At 41.7% G+C, this 19,930-nt stretch overlaps 1 protein-coding gene across 4 annotated transcripts; it reads right to left on the reverse strand.

Annotated features, from left to right (window-relative positions):
* Positions 1–138: 138 nt before the first annotated feature.
* zc3h4 (zinc finger CCCH-type containing 4) lies at positions 139–18,526 on the reverse strand. Of its 4 annotated transcripts, none has more exons than XM_027999404.1 (14): positions 18,221–18,526; positions 13,603–13,912; positions 13,415–13,522; positions 12,501–12,699; positions 11,283–11,428; positions 9,863–9,959; positions 9,636–9,772; positions 9,448–9,555; positions 8,696–8,807; positions 7,286–7,395; positions 5,348–5,811; positions 4,034–4,293; positions 3,723–3,950; positions 139–2,850 (listed from the first exon to the last, which is right to left on the reverse strand). In XM_027999404.1, the coding sequence occupies exons 1-14, from the start codon at positions 18,298–18,300 to the stop codon at positions 1,298–1,300; spliced, it is 3,912 nt and encodes a 1,303-aa protein (XP_027855205.1). In that variant the 5' UTR covers positions 18,301–18,526; the 3' UTR covers positions 139–1,297. The 4 variants fall into 4 exon arrangements, with proteins under 4 accessions (XP_027855205.1, XP_027855204.1, XP_027855206.1 ...); XM_027999403.1 differs by having other exon boundaries at positions 4,034–4,296; XM_027999405.1 differs by lacking the exon at positions 18,221–18,526 and adding an exon at positions 17,412–18,103 and having other exon boundaries at positions 4,034–4,296.
* Between the last annotated feature and the right edge of the window lie 1,404 nt (positions 18,527–19,930).

Consider the following 19,930-nt stretch of genomic DNA (forward strand, 5'->3'; position numbering starts at 1 on the left):
TTAAAATAGTTTGTGTTTATTTTATTGCTGTGTAGGTAATAAAAACATTCTGCATGAGTTCAGTTTTTAATTTTTTTGGTCAGACGGGGCAAAAAGTTTGGACACCAAACCATGGAAGAAGAAGAAAAAAGAGGAGAATAAGGAGTTTGTTTTTCTTCCAATGACATCATTAGAGAAAACAGTTTTATTGTGATTTAGGCATTCTTACATAAACACGTCAGATGAATCAGCTGAGGTAATAAAAATACAGAAAATAGAGTTTTTTTTTAACCTTCTGATCATGTCTGGACTTTATTTAAATACTTACATCCTCACCTAAATGTGTACAGTTAGAAAACTCCCTCCAATGATGTTAAAGATTCTGCTCAAATTTACAAAGAGAAGAAAAAAAAACAACATAAAAATGTACAAAAAAAACAAACAATAAATCCACTTTCCTGGCGAGATTCTAAGAGGTTAAACAAACGACTGCCTGCATCCCCTGAGGTGAGTTGATTTACGTGTTGATTCAGAACCAGAATAGGTATAAAAAAAAGAAATAAATTAGAATAAGTAACATTTGTACAGAAAAACGCATCGTTAGCAATTCTGGGAGCTGCTTTCACTCTGAATCTGCACACAAAAGATCCATAATGTGAATCAAAACCTGAAAATGAGTACTACAATCGAGACGATGAAGATTTATTTCTGTTCCTGAACAAGAAAGCGACGAAAAAGTAATGAATTGGCGTAAAAGAAGGAAAAAAGAGGATTGTAATGTAACTGTGGAGCACTGACCAAGCAGACTGAAGTTAGGGTGAACTAAAATACTAAAATGTGAGAACTAAAATAAAAACAAGTTGAAAGCAAAAGTTTTGCACAGTAAAAATAAATCAATCTAACCCTCAGACAACAAGAGCTGACAGTGCCAAGAAGTATAAAAATAAATACTAAAAAATAAATCAGGCAGGTTATAGATTTATATTTAGATACTTTCATATCTTTCTCCAGAAAACATAAAAAAGAGTTTAAATATTCAACTCAGAATGAGACACGCGTTGACAGGATCTGATTGTTCCCAGAAGTTGGAGCTGAAGCGGCGCAGAGGAAGCTAAAATGTTCCGTAGAAACGTTGATATTCGGGTCGGGAGGATTTTACACATCCATACGTTTAAAATAGAAACTCTTTTTCTCTCAGTGCAGCGGCCCGAAGCCGGACCTTTGGGTCTTTCAGGCGGTTTCCACAGCCGCCTCTCCGCTTCACCGTAAAGTAACCGTAAAACCTGCGAGGCGCCTGATTGGCTCCCCGTTTCCATGGTTACTGGCAGAAAGGCGACGCCGTGGGGTCGAAGCCTTTGAACACGTCTTTCAGCGAGGCGTTGTCCTGCTCGGCGGCGGCCGGATCCGACTGCGCCGGGCTGCTTCCTCCGAACGGGCTGCCGGCGCCGCCCGCTTTGGACGCCTGCTTCACCACGCCAAACAGCGACGGCACCGGCAGGATGTGGACTCCCGCCGGCGCCGGGTCACCAGCTCCCACAGGAGCACCTGGCGACCCGGCGGCGGCTAGACCCGTTTGGGAGGCAGAGTTCGGCGACGGAGCGGGTTTGGGTCGCGGCCGGTTGTAGCTGTTGTAGCGGTCGGTGCCTTGCTCTGAGCTCTTTTCCGGTTCCGGCTGGTCCAGAGCGGACTTCCGAACAAACAACGGCTCTTTGGGTTTGGGTTTCCCCGCCGTCAGGTCGCTGGGTTTGGGCTCGGTGCCGGCCGAGTTGGGGGAGCCGCTGCTGGTACCGGGGCTGGCCGGTTTGTTAGTCCGTGGGTCATACAGGCTGATGCTGCTGAGCACGCTGGCGCCCCCTTGAGCCCCGGCGGCCCCGCTGCGGCCGGATCCCCCGGCAGACAGCAGGCGGGGGTCATAGGGCGCGATGCCCGGCGGGGAAGAAGTGGACGGAGCGGCTGGAGGTGGAGTCGGAGCGGATGGAGCCGGTTCCGGCTGCTTTAGCGCTGATTTCTGCGGCTGCAGGCGCGGGTCGGACGGAGGCTTGCGTACGCGGGGGTCGACGGGTTTGTCTGCAGGGGGCGGCTGAGCGAGCAGCGCCAAGGGGGGGGTTTGCGCGTGGGGTGGGGAGGAAGTCTGGGAGTTCACCGTCTTCAGGATGCGAGACAGCAGCTCAAAGTCTGGAAGGGACGAGGAAGAAGAGGAGGAGGAGGAAGAGGCGGGCGGGTCCTGTGGCTGCGTGGAGGCAGGGGGTTGGGTTCTGGTGAGGCGCGGGTCCGCCGGGGGTGCGGGTGGGATGCCGGGCGGCAGCGGCAGCAGGTCCTGTTTGGGCGGCGGCAGGGGGAGCAGGTCTTCAGGCGACCAGGTGACAGTCTTGGCGAAGGCGGGCATGTGCAGGACGATGTCCTTCTTGATGTGGCTGAACTGCTGCAGCTGCGAGCGCGGATCCCTCAGCGCCATGCCCATCAGCGGGTCCAACGGGATCGGCACCGGCTTGTCCCGCAGGACCCGCTCCGTCTCCTCCTCCTCGGCCGCCGGGGCGGTGAGCGGCGGTGGCTTGTAGACCAGCGCCGGTTCCACCTTGGCGGCTGCCAGCCTGGCTAACCGCGGGTCGGTGGGCGGGCCCAGGGACGACGGCGCCCCCGGCAGGGCGCCATCCGCTGCGTGGGCCGACTCGGCGGCGCGCGCCAGGCGGGGGTCCCGGGCCAAACGGGGGTCTGCCGGGCGAGCCACGGCCGCCTTCTGGAGGCGGGAGTCGCCGGGATGGCCGTCGGGTTTCTGGGTCGGCTGAGTCTGCTGGCGCAGCGTCTTCAAGATGGAGGTCACGCTGCTGCCGCCGTCCTCATCCTCACTGGAGTACCAGTTCCCCGAGTCGCCTGGAAGAGGAAAAAAATATTAAACTCATTAAAATTACATTTTATTTTTATTTTAAACAATTTATAAAAATTACATACTGCAGCTTTAAAGTTACTCCTCAAACACTGTAAAAACAAAATTTAAACATGTAATTTTTGTCTAATTTCTAGTGCAAATTTCTTAGCACACTTCAATTAACATGAAACTAACCTACAAGTAACTTTACAGCTACAAGTCAATAATTAATAATATCGATAAAAGTACTAGTTCCTGGCAGATGGTTTCACTGATAACTAGAACCTTTTCATCAATATTAACGAAATACTGACTTAAAACAAGATCCTTTATCTGGCTGAAAAGTTACTTGTAAGTTAGTTTTGTATTTTTTCAAGTTTAATAACATATTTGCACTATAAACTAGATCAAACACACTTAGTAAGATTTTGTGTTTTTGCACTTAAGTCACTGAGTTACTATTATTGTAATTTGACTTTTCGACTTTTACTTAGTAAACAGATCAATTGTTGCTTTCCTCTTGTGGGAGAGACGCCTCTCGTAATACCAGCAGCAACACAAACAAACAATGGAGGAAGGAAAGAGATGCACGTTTTCTAGCTGGAAATAAAATTATATTTCGTTTGTGTTGCTAAAGACAATGAAATTAAGATTTATGGTTTCATCTGTGCTGGAAAAAGTGTCATTGTTACACCTTTGAAAACAGGAGACAGAAAAATTTGAAAAATTTTCTGTTTCTGTCATGCTGCAGTTTAATGCCATGAGAGCAGAGTGCAAACGCCCCCTGGTGGAGAATGGAGGCATTACCAATCTGTCCCAGAACAACCTGACGTATGATCACAATTTCCTTGAGGGGAGCTGATGGATTTTAAAATACCTTCGACATCTTTGGACTTTTCTGCTCCGCCCTCGGCCATCCTGCGAGCGCGCTCCTCCTCCTCCTGCTGTTTCTGCTGGATCCTCATGAACAGAACCCGCTGGGCAGGAGGCAGGAAGTCCGGCACGGAGATGCCTCCCTGGCCGGCCGGCGCCCCGTTAGCAGAACCGTCTCTGGGTCCGGGCGCCCCTCTGTCGTCCATGGCGGGAAAACTCTGAAACCTGTCGCCTGAGAGGCAAAGAGGAGGAAGTCGTTGCTTATAAACGCATTTTAATCATAACTTCCCGGTTTTATCTATAATCCGTCCTCACCCTCCTGCACTCCCTCCATCTTCATCCCGTCCTGCTGATTGTAGAACTCGTTGAAGAAGTTTCCTCCTCCCGGCGGCGGTCCCGCCCCTCCGTCACTGCAGCCGAACCCTCCCATCATGGGGGCTCCGCCGGGCCCCCCCATGTTCTGCGAGTCGGCGGACATCATGCCGGCGGGTCCGGGGAAGCGGGGCGGAGCGGCTCCCGGGGCGCCTGGCGGTCCTGGGGGTGCGGACTGAGCCGGGCCGCTACTGGGAGCCTGGCTTCTGATGCAAACAGGAAATTGTGATTCAACAAGTACAGACCAGGATTCATGACAAAAATAAGAATTTTTTGTATTATTAAAAGATAAAAATAAAACAAAAGCAACTGTTGGGTCTGATCTGGTCGTTTTTGTCACGTTGAAATATGTCCAATGTACAATAATTAAACTATGATTTCCTTTTGCACAAAATTATATACATATAATTTATAAATTACAAAAACTATAATAAATAATTGAATACAAGTTATCAAAATTATAAATTGTAAATATGATTTTACTAGAACTTCACTGAAATAGTTAAGTTCTAGTAAAGTCCTAATTGTTTCCATCACGACTAATAAAACCATTTTGAGCGGTTTTAAAGCCATGAGGAAAAAATGCTACCAATAGCAGGACATAACAAGTTTCTAAAGCGTTTTTTTCAAAATTGTCTGACACAAATAGAACAAAAGAGTTTGCTTATTAAATCCATAGACTAAATTCCTTGTAAATATCCATTTAAAGAGGCAGTATTGTGTTTTTCACGCATGTATGGTAGTGCCATTTTATAGCACAATCAAGTAACTATGCTAATATCTGTTATTATAAAAATGCTGTGTATATTAAATATGACATCGTAATTTAAAAACTTGAAATTGGGCCTCTTGTTACTTTAAGAAAGTAATCCTAGTTCAGGAAGTGATTCCAACATGGCTCCTCTATTAACCCTTTAGCATTTTTACCAGTGTTGCTCTGAGCAGAAGCTCAGCAGTTCCACCAGGTGTTTGCTAATTGCTGCTGGCTAGTCTGAAGGAGCTGAGTGGGGGAGGACCTTTTTCTCAAAGGCGGGGCTACGCCCATCCAGGCGTTTTACACAACTGAATGGTTGTCATGGTAATTACTGGATTTCTCAAACATTCATGAAAGAATCAAAGCAACTCTCCAGGTGTGCTTTTGTTGAGGGAAAAACTTTGTAACATGGTGTAAAGCTTAAAAAAGTTGATGTTACATGTTACTGCCCCTTTAAACAAGCAGGCCGGAGTTTTTTTCCTGAAGCGTCTCTGGTCTTGTACCTGACAGCCAGTTTCTGAGCCAGTTGTCCAGTTGGCTGGACTTTAATCTCAAACAGCGAAGGGATCTTCTTCCCGGCCGAGGCCCCTGACCCACCAGCGGGCGGGGGCACCATGTGCGGGGAGGGGCAGCCAGGATTGGTTGGGGGTCCTCCTGGGAAGGGGCTTCCATCAGGACTGTGGACTGGACCAACAGGGACGTTGGGTCCGGGGACGGGCGGTGGAACCGGTGGACCTTTGCCTGCAAGAGGAACCTGGCTGGATCCAGGAGGACCCCCAAAGGTATCAACCAGAGGCCCGCCAAAGTCACCAACCCCCATGTTGGCGTCCATGGAAACAGGGCGGGGAGGAGTGGGGAGCAGGCCGACTCCAGGAGGGGGTTTGGGAAGAGGGTTGATGCCCTGCTTCTTCAGCTCCTCCACCTCCTTTTCATCCTCGGCTCCAGCCTCAGCATCTTCTGCCAGCATCTGGACAGAAACACCAAAAATAAATCCACAGCTCAGTAACTCTGATGCCTGCGTCTTCACATATATGTCTTCACATATAAGGTTTACATGAATTAACCCGGTCGCTCAGCTGGACGAGGACATTTGCTACTACTTGTATGCCTGTGTAGTAGGGGTTGCACCAATTAGTCGACTAGTCGATTCTTTTCTCTGTAATGACTTTTTTCTGGGCCAGTTGACTAGTCACAATCACGTGACAAAACTGATTTTTCCAAGGAAATGAAAGGTGAGTTCGGCAGAAAGCTCAAATTGTATAAAAATGTAAATAATTTACCAAAGAGAAACTGACAATTTCAGCATAGGCTACCGTAATAGGGCCGTTGTGTGGCACAGTGGTTAGCGCAGCGCCCCGCATATAGAGACTTTAGACCGGGGTAGTCCGACTCCCGTCCTCGGGTCGCTGGGCCCAGGCCTCTCTCCCTCGCTCCCCTCTCTCTGCCCCCTTACAGTCAGGTTGCTGTCAAATAAACTAGTGCCGAAAAAATCCTAAATAAAAGATTACCGGAGTAATGTGCGACAACGCGGCATGATGTCGGGCTTTTTTATCCCTCCAACTGATCAATGTCACCCTGCGCATTGAAGCTTCTAACCTGGCAGCTTTACACTCTTTTAAAAATACTATTTGACAACATCTGGAAACTAAGTCCAAGCTTCATCCTGAGGATCTGATAGAGGCGATCTCTGCCGCCGTCTGCATGTCAGTTCATCCCGCAGAGAGCCGCTGCCGAGTCAGCGGAGCGTCCTGCTGCGCATAGGGCGGAGGAGCAGCAGGTGGCTTCGTTGAATTAACCAAACGGGATCCGTTCATAGTACGTTTGGTTTGTGATGTTCCAAAAGCACCATTGTGGTCAGTGTAATAATCTGACTCTTATACGTGCAGCTGCCCAGAGATCACCAGCATCAGCCGGTGTTTGAAAAAAAAAGAAAAATTATCAGAACACCGGCTGTGTGCAACGGACTTTTCTCCGCTGCTCACAAAGAATGATCTGTTTATTGCTCTTTTAACAGACTTAGTAAAAGCGGGAGAAGAGGGCAGGGGTGTTCAATATTTGCCATGAATATAGCTGATAAAGCCTCCAAGTAGTTGTGAAGCGTTTTGCGCTTACGTCACTATGACGTCACTATGACGTCACCGCGACTAGTCGACGTCGACTCGACTATTATCATGACGTAGTCGACCTTAAAAAATATGAAGTCGTTCAACCCCTACTGAGTTGTGGAGTAAATTTCCATTAGTTGCTGTTGAGTAGTAGGAGATGACATTACCTGCTTTCTGCTACAAACAAATTTATAAAGGCAGGCATAGCGATTAATCTGATTAGTTTTGTTAATGGATGGACAGCCGTAGTAAAACAAATGAATCTTAAAACATCTTAATAAACCCTGCAGGTATGTAGGGTGTTTTATGGTATTATGTAGGTATGGATGTTCCCACCTTGTTGAGCAGCTCCTGGGTGTCGTCGTTGAGGTCTTCATGGGAGAACATGCACTCATCTCCGTTCACACAGTTTCCTGTGGTGTGGAACAGCTTACATGGAAACTCACGTGAAGTTGGAGTCAAGGAGAAACGACTGCATGAAGAAAAAGTGAGCAGCGTAACCACTCCAGGCTTTTTAAAGCGTGGAGGACGGGAGCGACGGGATTACAGCTTGTAATCAGGTCACATAGTAGATCAGTTGGAGAAATTGTAATTAATTCACTATTTAGATTATTGTCAACTAATTTAGTCATTGATTAATAGTTAACTGGAGGAAGACACACAAAAACGGACATTTGCTGACAAAAAGAACACGTTCAGAGCAGTAATTCAGCTGAAACTAGACAAAAAAATATACATTTGTATTTAAGATTTTTTTTTTATTGTTCTACCCAGAATTCCTTAAGCAGCAGTTTTAGCTTCAACTGGTCCAAATTCTGTCCTATTCTACTTTCTTATTAAGCACTTTTGCATCAAATTATTCATAATCAAAAAGATAATTAACCATACACTATATTTATGTTAGAAGCATAACACAAACGGTAAATACGAGCTCCTCGCTAATTGCTCTGGACACTGACTTGACTTGTTACTTTGGAAAGCCAAAAGTGTCACAAATTTCTGCTTCAACAACACATCTGGCTATCAGATCAGGTTAAAACCGCTGGCTTATGACTTAGGATGCAGCAAAATACTGCAAAAATCCTTTTAAAGTTCAGCTTTTTACATTATTGTATGACTACTGTCTGAATAGTGAAACTTACTGCATTTATTCATGGCATTGAAGAGGGTTTCGAACGCTGCCATACGTCACTATAAGCCGCCATGCGTAATATTCCAGTATTCAATGACTGTAATAGATTTTCACTGTTCAGAAGCTAGTCTTACAACGATGTGAAAAGCAACGTTTTGAAGGGACTTTCAACGCTTTTGCAGTGCCCTACTTCATAAACCGTCGTTCTCCTGACACTGTAGGCCAGATGTGGTAAATGTGGCGATTTGTGTCACTTTTGGCTTTCCATAGCGACAGCGTCATTTGGAGGAATCACTGTGAAGCAAGTCAGAACTAAATTAGCGAGCGCATGTGAGATTTAAACGCTCTCCATACTAATTATTGTTTGTTCACATAGATATACATTTTGTGCTGACATCAGTCTCACTGCTCACTCAGATTGGTGGCAAAAATGTAACGGCTCACATTATTTGAGGTAAACTGTGGGAAAAGTGGGATGTTTAACCACCCACAGGCCCCTCAGGTGCAACGCCCTTAAATAAAACGCAGTGCTGCGAGTCGAGCCTTAACCAAACAAGCAGACACGATTGGCTGCAGCGGCAGAAAGAGATTCAAACGTTCCCGGTGAAGGATATCATGCATGTAGGGACAGTGGTCGGCGCGGGCGCAGAATCCAGTGATGTAGAATTTACACAGCTCCTTCTTCTTCGGCAGTTCAATGTCATGGCTGAAGTTGCAGTGGTCCCCCTGGTGGTTGAAAATGGTAAGCATTGTTACATCACAAATACTGTTAAAGCCGCAAGTATGTAAGGTATGTCAAATATATTTCTTTACATATCTGTTGAAACTGTCAGCATGCTGTGACAGTTTGGTATGAGACAGATAACCTGTGAAAAAAAAATCAAACTTCTCTGCCTTCTCCCAGTGGTAATTAGAAACAACCAATCAGAGCCAGGAGGCGGGACTTAGCGTTGTCAATCAGGCCCACTGTTGTGAATGCTAATGGTAGTTAGCATGGCCTCTGATAACAGCAGATTTTCCTGTAACGGTGAGTTGTTTCTCCACTATGTGCACATTTTGCAGCAGTATATTGATTGACAGCACTAAGACCCGCCTCCTGGTTCTGAATGGTTGTTTCTGGTGCTTTTCTTCAGATGGCGATACTAGTTCAAGAAGGAGATGGAGGACATCAACCTTCTCACAGATTATCTGTCTCATACTATCGTGATATGGTGACATTTTTAACAAATACCTAAAAAAAATATTATTTATTGAAGTTGCATTCTGCAGATCTAATCTGAAATATTGGAACATTTTTAAACCAGTGATTTAAGAAGTTTTTGCCAGAAGTTTTACATAAATAGTTTAAAGCGGAGGACACTCGTACCCAGGTGCATCTGCCCTCGATGTAGTACTTGCAGATGGCTTTTCCTTTCTTATCCTGGTGCTTTTCGTGGTGATGCCTCCTCACCGGTCCTGGACCGTCGCCTCCATCCTGAGTCACGGAAGCAGCAGAAACTCGTTAGCCGCATCAGACTTTGAAAGGTGGGATCTGGTAACGATCAGTGAACGTACCCCGTTGTCCATGTCGCAGTTGTTGTCGCCATCGTTGCCCATATCGCCTCTTCCTCGCCCTCTGCTTCGGCCCTTCGCTCCTCGGATCATTCCTCTTCCTCCTTTCCCTCTGCCTCGACCGCGGCCTCCTTTCATTCCTGGACAAGAAACATCAGAACAAAATGTATTCTTCCAGTCTAAGATCCAAGGCAGCAAAGTAATGAGGTGGAAAAGAAAACACTGCCAACCTCTGCCTCTGTCTTTAGAGCGTTTGTAGTGGCAGAGTTCTTTGGAATAGTCGTCATAATCATCGTCCCCCATGTTGTCATAGTCTTCCTCTCCGTACTGAAGACAAAGAGTTACTTAAAAGTTGGATCTCAACAATGACAGTCTTCACAAAAACGTATTCACACCCTTAAACTTTTACACAATACAACACCAAACTCCAGTGTTTCATCCGATTTGTATGTGATAAATCAACACAAAGTAGAAGGAAAATTATGCAAAGGCTTGTCGCAATAACCAATTAACTGAAGGATTAAAATAAACTGTCTTCCAGGTCCAGTGTTAAATGTTCATTAGATTTAAAGTTTATTGATCCTGCATCATTATGTTATTACCATTATACTACATTGAAAATGGCCTCAAATCACAATATTGTCGTTTATCATAATAACTTCTGGGACAATTTATCGTCCTGAATTTTTCTTTTTATAGTGGCAGGTCTAATTCTGCATCACTGAAATCTTTAACACGGGCTGCACCGCTTTTAGTTTTCTGGCCGATAAAATTGGCACATTCTGCAGATTTTTCATTCAACTACTTAAGGTTTTTATTTATACAATATTAGAAATGCATGACAATGGCAAAAACTAATTTAATTCATTTTTTTTAGAAAGAAAATACCCATTTTACTGTCTAAAATGCAAGAACAGCATTCCTTTAGTGAACGCTTTATCATCTGTAGCAAAGGATGAATGTGCAGCTGAAAAATCCTTCTAGCATCCAGACAGTGTAGGGAAAGACTGTTTGTTTTTACCAATTAATAACTGGATGGCAAAACGTGCTAATCGGATACTAGAATTTTCACCAGGTGAAGCTAAAACTGCAACATGAGGAGTTCTGGGTAGAAAATATTTATAGATAAAGAAGATCTTTTTTAATATTTAATGCAAAATGAACATAATTTTTATGTAATTTGTGCTTAATTATGGCTATGAGGGTTTTGTTCTTTCAACAAATGACACAATTTAGAGTCCATAGTCTCCAGTTAGCGATTAATTGATTGCTAAATTAGTTGACGGTTATTTCAATAACTGATTAAGCATGATTAACCGTTTCATGACTAATCAGAGAAGCAGCAAAGAGGGCTATTGGACTGTGCAGAGATCCACAGGTCAGGTGGGAGAGTCAGGCCTTCCAGAGCCACACCCACCTGATGATACCTGGGAAACCTGAAAGGTTTGTAGCATAGTCTCTGTGAAGTTCTAGAGCTGAACTAGATTGATTACAAATGCACGCCACACTTTTCAGATTTTGTTTTGACTAATATTTTGAGAACGTTTCTTATTTTCCTTCCACTGCTTTGTGTTTTTCTGTCACATAACTCCTGATAAACAGCGAAGACAAGCTGGACTAGTAGGAGAGAGACGCTCAGTGACCCCTGACCTCCATGTCCTCTCCATATCCGTCCCCGTCGTCGTCTCCGCCCATCCTTCCAACTCGTCCGCCCCGTCCTCGGCTTCCTCCTCTCCCCCGCCTTCCTCCCCTCATTCCCCCGCGTCCTCTCAGGCTCTTCATGCGACCTCTGCCCCCTGCAGGAGACAAATAAAAGCAGTCAGGGTTTAATTTCTTTGGATTTTCTTATATTTATCAATTATTCTGATGATTAATGTAGTAATCAGTTGGGGGTTTTTTTAATTGACACATTCAATTTTTAAAAATTGAATGTGTCAATTTTTTTAAATTGACACATTCAAATCTGCTGAAAGATTCGGCAGATTTTTCACTTAACCACTCTAGCTTATTCTAAACAATATTAAAAATACAACAAACATGCAAATAAACATTGTATTGACTAAAATGCGATAACTTAGCATTCTTTTAGTGAAAACTTAATAATTTGTAGCGAGGGAGGAAAAAACACTTCTAGTTTTTGCTCCCTCTGAGCAAAAAATAGCTTAGCTTACATGAAAAGCTCAGCCCTTTCTGCTGGACTTATACAATGTAGGGATGATCTGATTAAAAACTGATAGCAAAAGATGCTAAATAGGAGTTGTTGTGTGTTGTATGGGGGGGGGGGGGGGGGGGGGGGGTTAACAGAATTTGAACCAGGAGAAGTTAAAACTGAAGGCCCGGGGTATTTCTGCACAGTTAGCATGTTCTCCCTGTACATAGTGGGTTTTCTCTGGGTTCCCGGCTTCCTCCCACAGTCCAAAAACATGACTGTCAGGTAAATTGGTCTCTCTAAATTCTCCCTAGGTGTGAGTGTGTGTGTGCATGGTTGTTTGTCCTGTATGTCTCTGTGTTGCCCTGCGACAGACTGGTGACCCATCCAGGGTGACCCCGCCTCTCGCCCGGAACGTAGCTGGAGAGGCAGCAACCCTCCTAACCCCACTAGGGACAAGGGTGTTAGAAGATGGATGGATATATGTTTGTATAGTTTTGCCGTAATTAGTGCTCTGAGTGTGTTGTTCTTTTAGGAAACTACCTTTTTTTAAAGTTTGTATACTCCAGCGAACGATTAAACAATTAATAAATTATTTCAGTAACTGATTAATCCCTAATCTAATCCAAACTTTGCCTTTAATAATGTAAAAGCATAAATTTCATATTGTTTTTATCTAATTGTATCCATTAAGTTTGATCAGAAATAAGGAAAAGAACCTCTTCCGCCCCGGCCGCCCTCTTTGGCCTTGCGGTACTGGTTGAGCTCCTTTGCGAAGTCGTCATACTCTTCCTCGCCCATGTCTTCATCCTCCTCTCCCTCGTAGATGTCGTCTTCATAGTCATCATAGCCACTGTAGCCCTGTTTGTCCATCTTCATGTAGCCGCCCTTCTTCGGCCCACCGTAGCCGCCATGAGACTGCGGACAGAAAACAACAAAGAATTCACGGATCAAAAACATTTTTCTCCTGTCAGAGAAACTTTAAAGGTGACTATTATACTTCATTAGACAGGTTAAGATATGGTCTATACAAATCACGTTCATTACATTTTTTCAAAATTATTCTTAGATAGTGAGATTTTAGTCTGCTCAGTGCTAATTATTTTGAGCTGTTTTAGGGCGTCCTGTCACTTTAAATCCGAATCAGGGCTGCTGACCACGCCCCCTAACTCATTGGTTGCAATCACAAGTTAAAATGGCTGCAAACAGACGCGCAATTATACAACCGTACATTCTGGACAAGCAGAAGTGGAACCTTCTGCACAACCAACAAGAATACAGCATACACTGCAAAAACACATAATAATACCAAGCATTTTTGCCTAATTTCTAGTTCAAATACATTAGTATACTTGAATTAAGACCATACGTACTGGACCTCAGTTTGCGTTGCTAGGTAACGTGCTGTAGCTCTACTGGGGTTGCTAGGAAACAGGCAGTGCTCGCTAATTTGTAATGTTACATTTCGGATGTTTTTGAAACAGCTCATTGTCCAGACACCAAAAACATGACATTTTTACCAGAAAACTGGCTGGGTGTTTTTATAAGCATCAGAAACATTAATGGAAGAACAAAATGTGCATAATGTGATGTTTGCATAATGTGTCCCCTCTAAAATGACATTAAAACTCACAGAGGAGGTGTACTGCGGACTGTAATCTCTGTACTTCCTCTTCTCGCTTGGACTGTAGTCAGAGTCATCGCTGAAGTCTGAGTGATCGTCATCAGAAGAAGCGTGTCGCTGTGAGGAGCAGAAAGTGGTTATTAGAGGAATAGAGAGGAAGGAAGGTGATTCAGCTCCGCAGCTGAATGTCAACTCACTTTATGCTTGGCTTTGCGTTTCTTCTTGGACCTCCTCTTTTCTTTTTCCCGTTCCCGTTCCTTCTCTTTCTTCCGTTTCCTCTTGTGGCGGTGGGAGCGCTCGTCGTCTGAGGCGCTGCTCGGGTGGCGGTCTCGGCTTCGGCGAGGCCTGTCCGCCGCCACGTCTCCTCCTCCTTCGCCGCCGCCGGCGTCCTCGCCCCGGTCTCCACCCGGTCCAGCCGCTGCAGACAAGTCCTGGCCCGCCTCCTCCTCCTCCATGTCCCCTGCATCGTCTTCCAACTCGCCCTCCTCCAGCTCTCCATCTTCAGGCCTGGGCATAAAAATTAATCACTTTTATTCCTGCTGTTCATTCTGACCTCATTATTCTGCCATCTTAAGTTTAAACAGTCCAATTTAGAGCCCAAATATTAGACGGAAAACAAGTACAGAGGCTTGTATTCATTATTAATAATCAATACCAGATATTTATTAGGTTGAAGGTTTAAACTCTGTTTTATAAAAAGAGAAAGCAACAAACACTGATAGCTGGACGATAAATCAATTTTTAATCTAATTTTTGTTTTTTGTAGATTTAATTTATGGAAAATCTGGATTTTCTTTTACCAATGCACGTCTTTGGTTTCCATAGTAAAGAGCAAAGGGTGGCCATCTTGTTTGACGAGTGTTTTTTTTTTTACATCTTCTATTTATTTGTTCTTTGAATTCATGTCTACTCTATGATGAAATATAAAGGTCAGGCTAAGATTTCATTTTTTTTAAACGAAAATAAAGTCACAATTTTAGTAATAGTTGTGGTAATATGAGAATAAAGTTGTAATATCTGGAGAACGAAGTAGTAATTTTTCAAGCTTTGTTCTCATTAAAACAACTTTTTTCTCATAATTTTAAGGCATTCTTCTAGTAAAATTACATCTTCATTCTGCAAATATTATGAATTTATTCTCTTAAACATTCTCATAGCCTGCTAATACTTTGTCAACTCACAGAAGGGAGGACTAAAATAAAACACTTTTAGATTTTTTTTTGTCATTTGTAATTTCTTTTTTTAGAAAAGTAAAAAGGGGGGGGGGGAAAAAATAAGATTAGGAAATAAACTGGAGATCTTATTTTCAAGCCATAAGCTCTAACTCAGTGGTTTAAGGCAGCGTCTTATTTAAACTATGGCTCAAAACTTTTGCACACTTCACACAAATATCAGTAACTCTGACCTTGACAATAACCAACCTATTTTTCTCTGAGGCTCTGGTCGTTTTTGTTTTGGTCGTTCCATACTAACGGTGCACCGATTGCAGTTTTCTGGCCGATCACTGATCTTTAAGAAACCTGACCTCCTGGTTTTGATTTTGCCGGATGCCAGCTTTTGTTGTCTGAAAATTCACTAAATATAGAGAGTCACAGAGTCGATTTCTCACGCAAGTATTGGCCGATTGCCAATCTTCCAAAGTTAAAGAAATCGGAAGAAATGTATTGTGCAGGTCATTTATTGGTTAATTGATTTACTGACTGTCACAATCAATCAAAAATCAATTAATCAGATGATGAGTTAAAAGGAATTTAATAGTAGCAAATCCTATTTGCAGTCTTGAATGCTTTTCCAATTGGAGCCGAATGATTAATATTTTTTGAGGGGCAATTTTGTTTACAGAGACTTTATAAAGCATTATATTTACGATTTAGGTTTTGTTTTTATTTAAAACATTTTATTGTTATTGGTTGTTTTGTTTATTTATTGTGGATATTTAAAATGTCTTCCAGTCCTAGTTTTAAATGTTCTTTAGAAATTAAAAGTTTATTGACCTTTGAGAATATGTTCTTGGATTATTATTCCATTATTATTATATTACTTCAAAATGATCTAAAAACAGTATTATTGTTTATCGTCACAGAAGCCAGAAACACTACAGACATGTTAAAGGTCTCAAAATGTCACAAACATCCACAAAATGCTGAATAAAAATGTTCTTGTTCCTAATTTCAAAATTGGGACAAGATTTTCTGTATTAATTCTCTACACAATTAACAAAAAATAAAATATGGTGGAAAATGGACGATCTAGTAAAAAAAAAAAAAAACAGCATCTAAGGTGCAGTTGAGGTTTTCTGATGTGGTGTTAATGTTGACCTTTTAACTCAGTTTAGCCTGGAGTTCAACCAGCTATTGATCAGAAACACAAAGCACATTAAAGCCTTTCTGGAGCTCCGCAACAGAGTATTAATACATCATATTAAACATTTCACACACACAAAGAGCCAAAGCAGGGCAGTAAAGTTCAGAGATCTGAAACAGCAGGTGGTTCAGTTGATCTACTTTGGAACAAAATGTCAACCATCACTGCAAAACACACCACATCCCTAATATTCAGAGGGTATTCTCTCCATCAAAACGAACAGAAACACTCATCTGCCGACACATTACCGCAAATTTATGCTTCTAAAAAGTAATATTCAAAGTTGTGGTTTAAAAATTACACTAATCAAGTTTTCAGCCTTCTCAACACAGTTCAAAACCAAAAATAATGCACATCTAAAACCACAAAACATAAAAAAATGCGAAGTGTATTCTGTAAATTTTGATTCAATAATTACAAATCTGAGCCTTTCCTACTTCAGCAATGCCAGTTAACTTTTTCTCCACCAGTAGATCTCAACTGTTTCACTAACGACACAAAGACGAGACACAAAGTAATGTGTCCTGTCACAGCAGAGGGGCTTAGTAGCATTACGTGAGCTAGTTTTTATGAATAGGAAGGGGATGGCTGGGATCAACTATGGGCAAACCAGTAGCAAGTTCTGGTGCTATGCACACATCACCTGATGCCAACCAAACTCCCAAAGCTCAGAAATCTAACATGTTAGATTGCTGGATGTTCTTATAATAAAAACAGCTCACAATAACCAATCCAATCCAGAACTAAATAGCTGATATTTACTCAATGGGTCATTTATTAGACTCTATGCACAAGCAGAAAGAGATTTTCAAGTTTTAACAAACACTGCATCAACCTCTAAATTCTCCTTATACGTCTTTTTGCTTTGCTCCACTTTCCTGCTACTTCAAAACTCCTGTAATAATCATGTAAGCCTTGATTAAAATGGGGAGATACTTACAGTGATGGGTTTTCTTCACAAAAACCAGAGAAAAATAAGTTTTCCCTACTTTTCTAAGAACTCCAGTCTAGTGGGGTTGGTGGGTAGGGATTGTAAGTGGGCACTTTTGGAGAAGGGAACGTTAGTGTTTGACTTCAAACACTCCGGGATGCTTTGCAGACATTTTGGGGGAGATTTATGGGGATGTATGGGTGAATAAAAGGGCCTAACATGTGTTAGGCTAACACACTGTACTGAAGTTAGCTTCTGATTAGAAACTTTATTAAAGAGCTGGTTCACTGCTGTTAGGGGGTATAAACAACTTTTAATCAGCTCCAAAGTAAAACTTAAATTACTTATACAAATCATATGTGGGCTTATATATTACATATCAATTACAGATATTATTTAATACGTAGTTTGTTAACAAAAAGGGGGGTTAGAGTGATACTTTGGTGGTTAGGCCACCTCCAGCAAGTTTTTGACACCAAAAAGTGTTCTTAATACAAATATAGAATAGCTCAGAGAAGGCTTAACCAGTTTTGGTATTTAACATTCTTGATTAGTGTACCAAACCCTAAAGACAATGAAAATAAGAACCCTTTGTTTTCTAAGTTCCAAGTCAGAAGCTAACTTCACAGTCGTAACAAATTTCCTTAGTGACTCTAATAATATTCAATCGATACTTGTAAAAAACTTAAGTAGCTTTAAAAATAAAATTACCTTTAAGGTTTTAGGAGCACGATTGGAAGAATTTAAAAAGGCTTTCGTTCCTCCCAAAACGGTGATACCAAAACGCCCGGATGAAACTGCGCAGTTTTTGTAGAGGCGGTTGCTTTTCAAAATGTCGAAAAGTGTGGAATTTCATAAATAATTTGATAGTACTATTTTAATCGAATAAAAGTAAAAATTGTCAAAAAAAGAGTTTGCTATCGATACAACAAATGAATAATGCCGCGAACGCAACTTGAGCAAATTTGCAAATGTCTAACCCGATTAGCCGTTAGCTTAGCAATTAGCACCAGTTGCTAAGCTAATGCCAGGCCGACAGCTGGAGAAACTAACGGTCGGTTCTTTAGTTTTTAGATTTTCAACTCTGTTTACCTGCGATGGCGAGGTTAACTCCGCATACAAATTAAAAACCGTTGAGAAATTTTCCAAATAATGGGAGAGCGCTCAATTTCCGAACTTGTAAGGTAATTAAAACTACCTTGACGGTGAAAAACTATAAATGATCAGCTGTTTCGACCTTGTCTTTTCCTTTTTGACAAGCTCGCTTGAATCGACTGGTCGCTGATTGTAATACTGTAATAAAATAGAGGGAATAACGCTGTTCCAGCTGCTATTAGGCCTCCCAGTAGGCGATGCCGTGTCAACATGGCCGTTCTCTTTACCTCTGTACTCGTTTTCCAGAAAAGACGAGTTTAATCCCTTTGACAGAAAAAAACAACAAAAAGAACCCCCGGGCTTTTGTGTAAAAGCACAGGACAAATAAATTAATTCATTGAAATATGACTGTAGAATTACTCGACCTTTCGTCAGTCAGAAGACTGTTGTGTTCGTGGTTGGTAGTTGGGGAGTTTGGATGGACAGTCATGCTTTCCACAGCCATTTCCTCTAGCTACATTGAGGAGCAAAAAAATTACAACTCGACGCTGGACTCTACTGGCTTATGCGTCACTTCACTAGGATCTACTTGTTTTTGTTTTAGGAAGAGATTCAGTTCATAGTAGGCAATTCTCCACTACAGTTGTAAGAGAAATATGCTGAAATTGAATCCTGACGTTCTCCGTCCTACTGTAGCGGTGTGAAATGACGACTGATACACTTAAAATGGACGACCGTCTTCTCCAAAGAGAAAGGGGCGGAGTTTTCCGAGAATGACGTACGCACATTCACGGATGTTACCGAAAGACAAACTTAGCGTGTGAAGTAACCCCCGAGTTTGACTCGCAGGCAGGCATTGTAACTTTTATCTGAACATGAGGTTTTCTTTGTGCAAAATTTAAATGATTGTTGTTGCCACTTTTGTCTTTAGATACAGAAATGTTTCAAAAATAAAAAAAACATTCTTCATTGAACATAAACATAAAAATACTAGGCCACGGATCGTTTTGGTCTATTTTTTATGTTAGTTGGTTATATTCTTAACCACATTATGTTTTCTTCAAAACAGATAAAAAATATTGAAAAGAAAATCTTTAAGAAAATCTTTCAAATCATTTTTTAAAAATATGATATATACTCTTTTTGTATGTATAATTTTATTTTAAATTAATTTATTTTGGATTTGCCCGTGTACACTAATTAAAGATGAGATACTAGATATCTTTATTTTTATTTGCAACAAATTAAAAAGACAATCTAACATGCAAAATTACAATATTTGAGCACTTGTACAAATCAAGAGATGTTTCTGTTTATTATGTTATTTTTAGTCAAACACTATTATTCCCCATTAAAATTGAACAATTTGTTACAAATAAAAAAAGTATTTTATTTCAAGTGTTTGGTTACTTTTGTAATTTGTGGGGGGTTATAATATTGTTAAAGTTATTTTAAAATTTGTATTGCTATTTAAACGAATTTCTTTGTCATGACTGTTGTTCTTCCTAAATTCATTGACTGATTAACTGGTTGATTGACATAGTCACACAAAAATCCAGTTCCTGTCCACAATTCTGATGCGTTTATTCATACAGCTTCCACACTAAAATAAAGCAACTGATTACAAATAAAAATCTGAAATTATGTTAAGTATATGTCTGTATAAATACACACAACCGATATGATCCTTACCCATTAGAGTCTATGAAAAAAGATGCCCAATCATAAAAAGACAAAAGAAAAAAGCGACGATTATTTCACATTATGCTATTGTTTGCAACTACATTTATGGGTCATTAGGAAAGCAAGAAAAATACACGCGTGTCATTCGACTCTGTACGGTCTTTCGACTTTTCCTGAAAGACAACACCGAGGGACAAATATCCCTTTCAATTCCGAAGAAGAAACAAAGACATACGTATTAAATAACAATTTAACCTAATGTGCATACCGGGATAAATTATGTAATTGTCGATGTATTCCTTTTCTTTAACAATATCGAGAACAGATTAAAGGAGCTTGCCAAATTAGAACAAATACAGGTTAAAATCACTAAAATAAAACTTAGAGCAGAATACAATTTAAAATAAATCCTTTAAATACGCCGTTTGTAAAATCTAGGAGCTAAAAACGTC

This window comes from Xiphophorus couchianus, chromosome 18 (assembly GCF_001444195.1).
Source record: "Xiphophorus couchianus chromosome 18, X_couchianus-1.0, whole genome shotgun sequence".
Classification (NCBI taxonomy): Eukaryota; Metazoa; Chordata; class Actinopteri; order Cyprinodontiformes; family Poeciliidae; genus Xiphophorus; species Xiphophorus couchianus.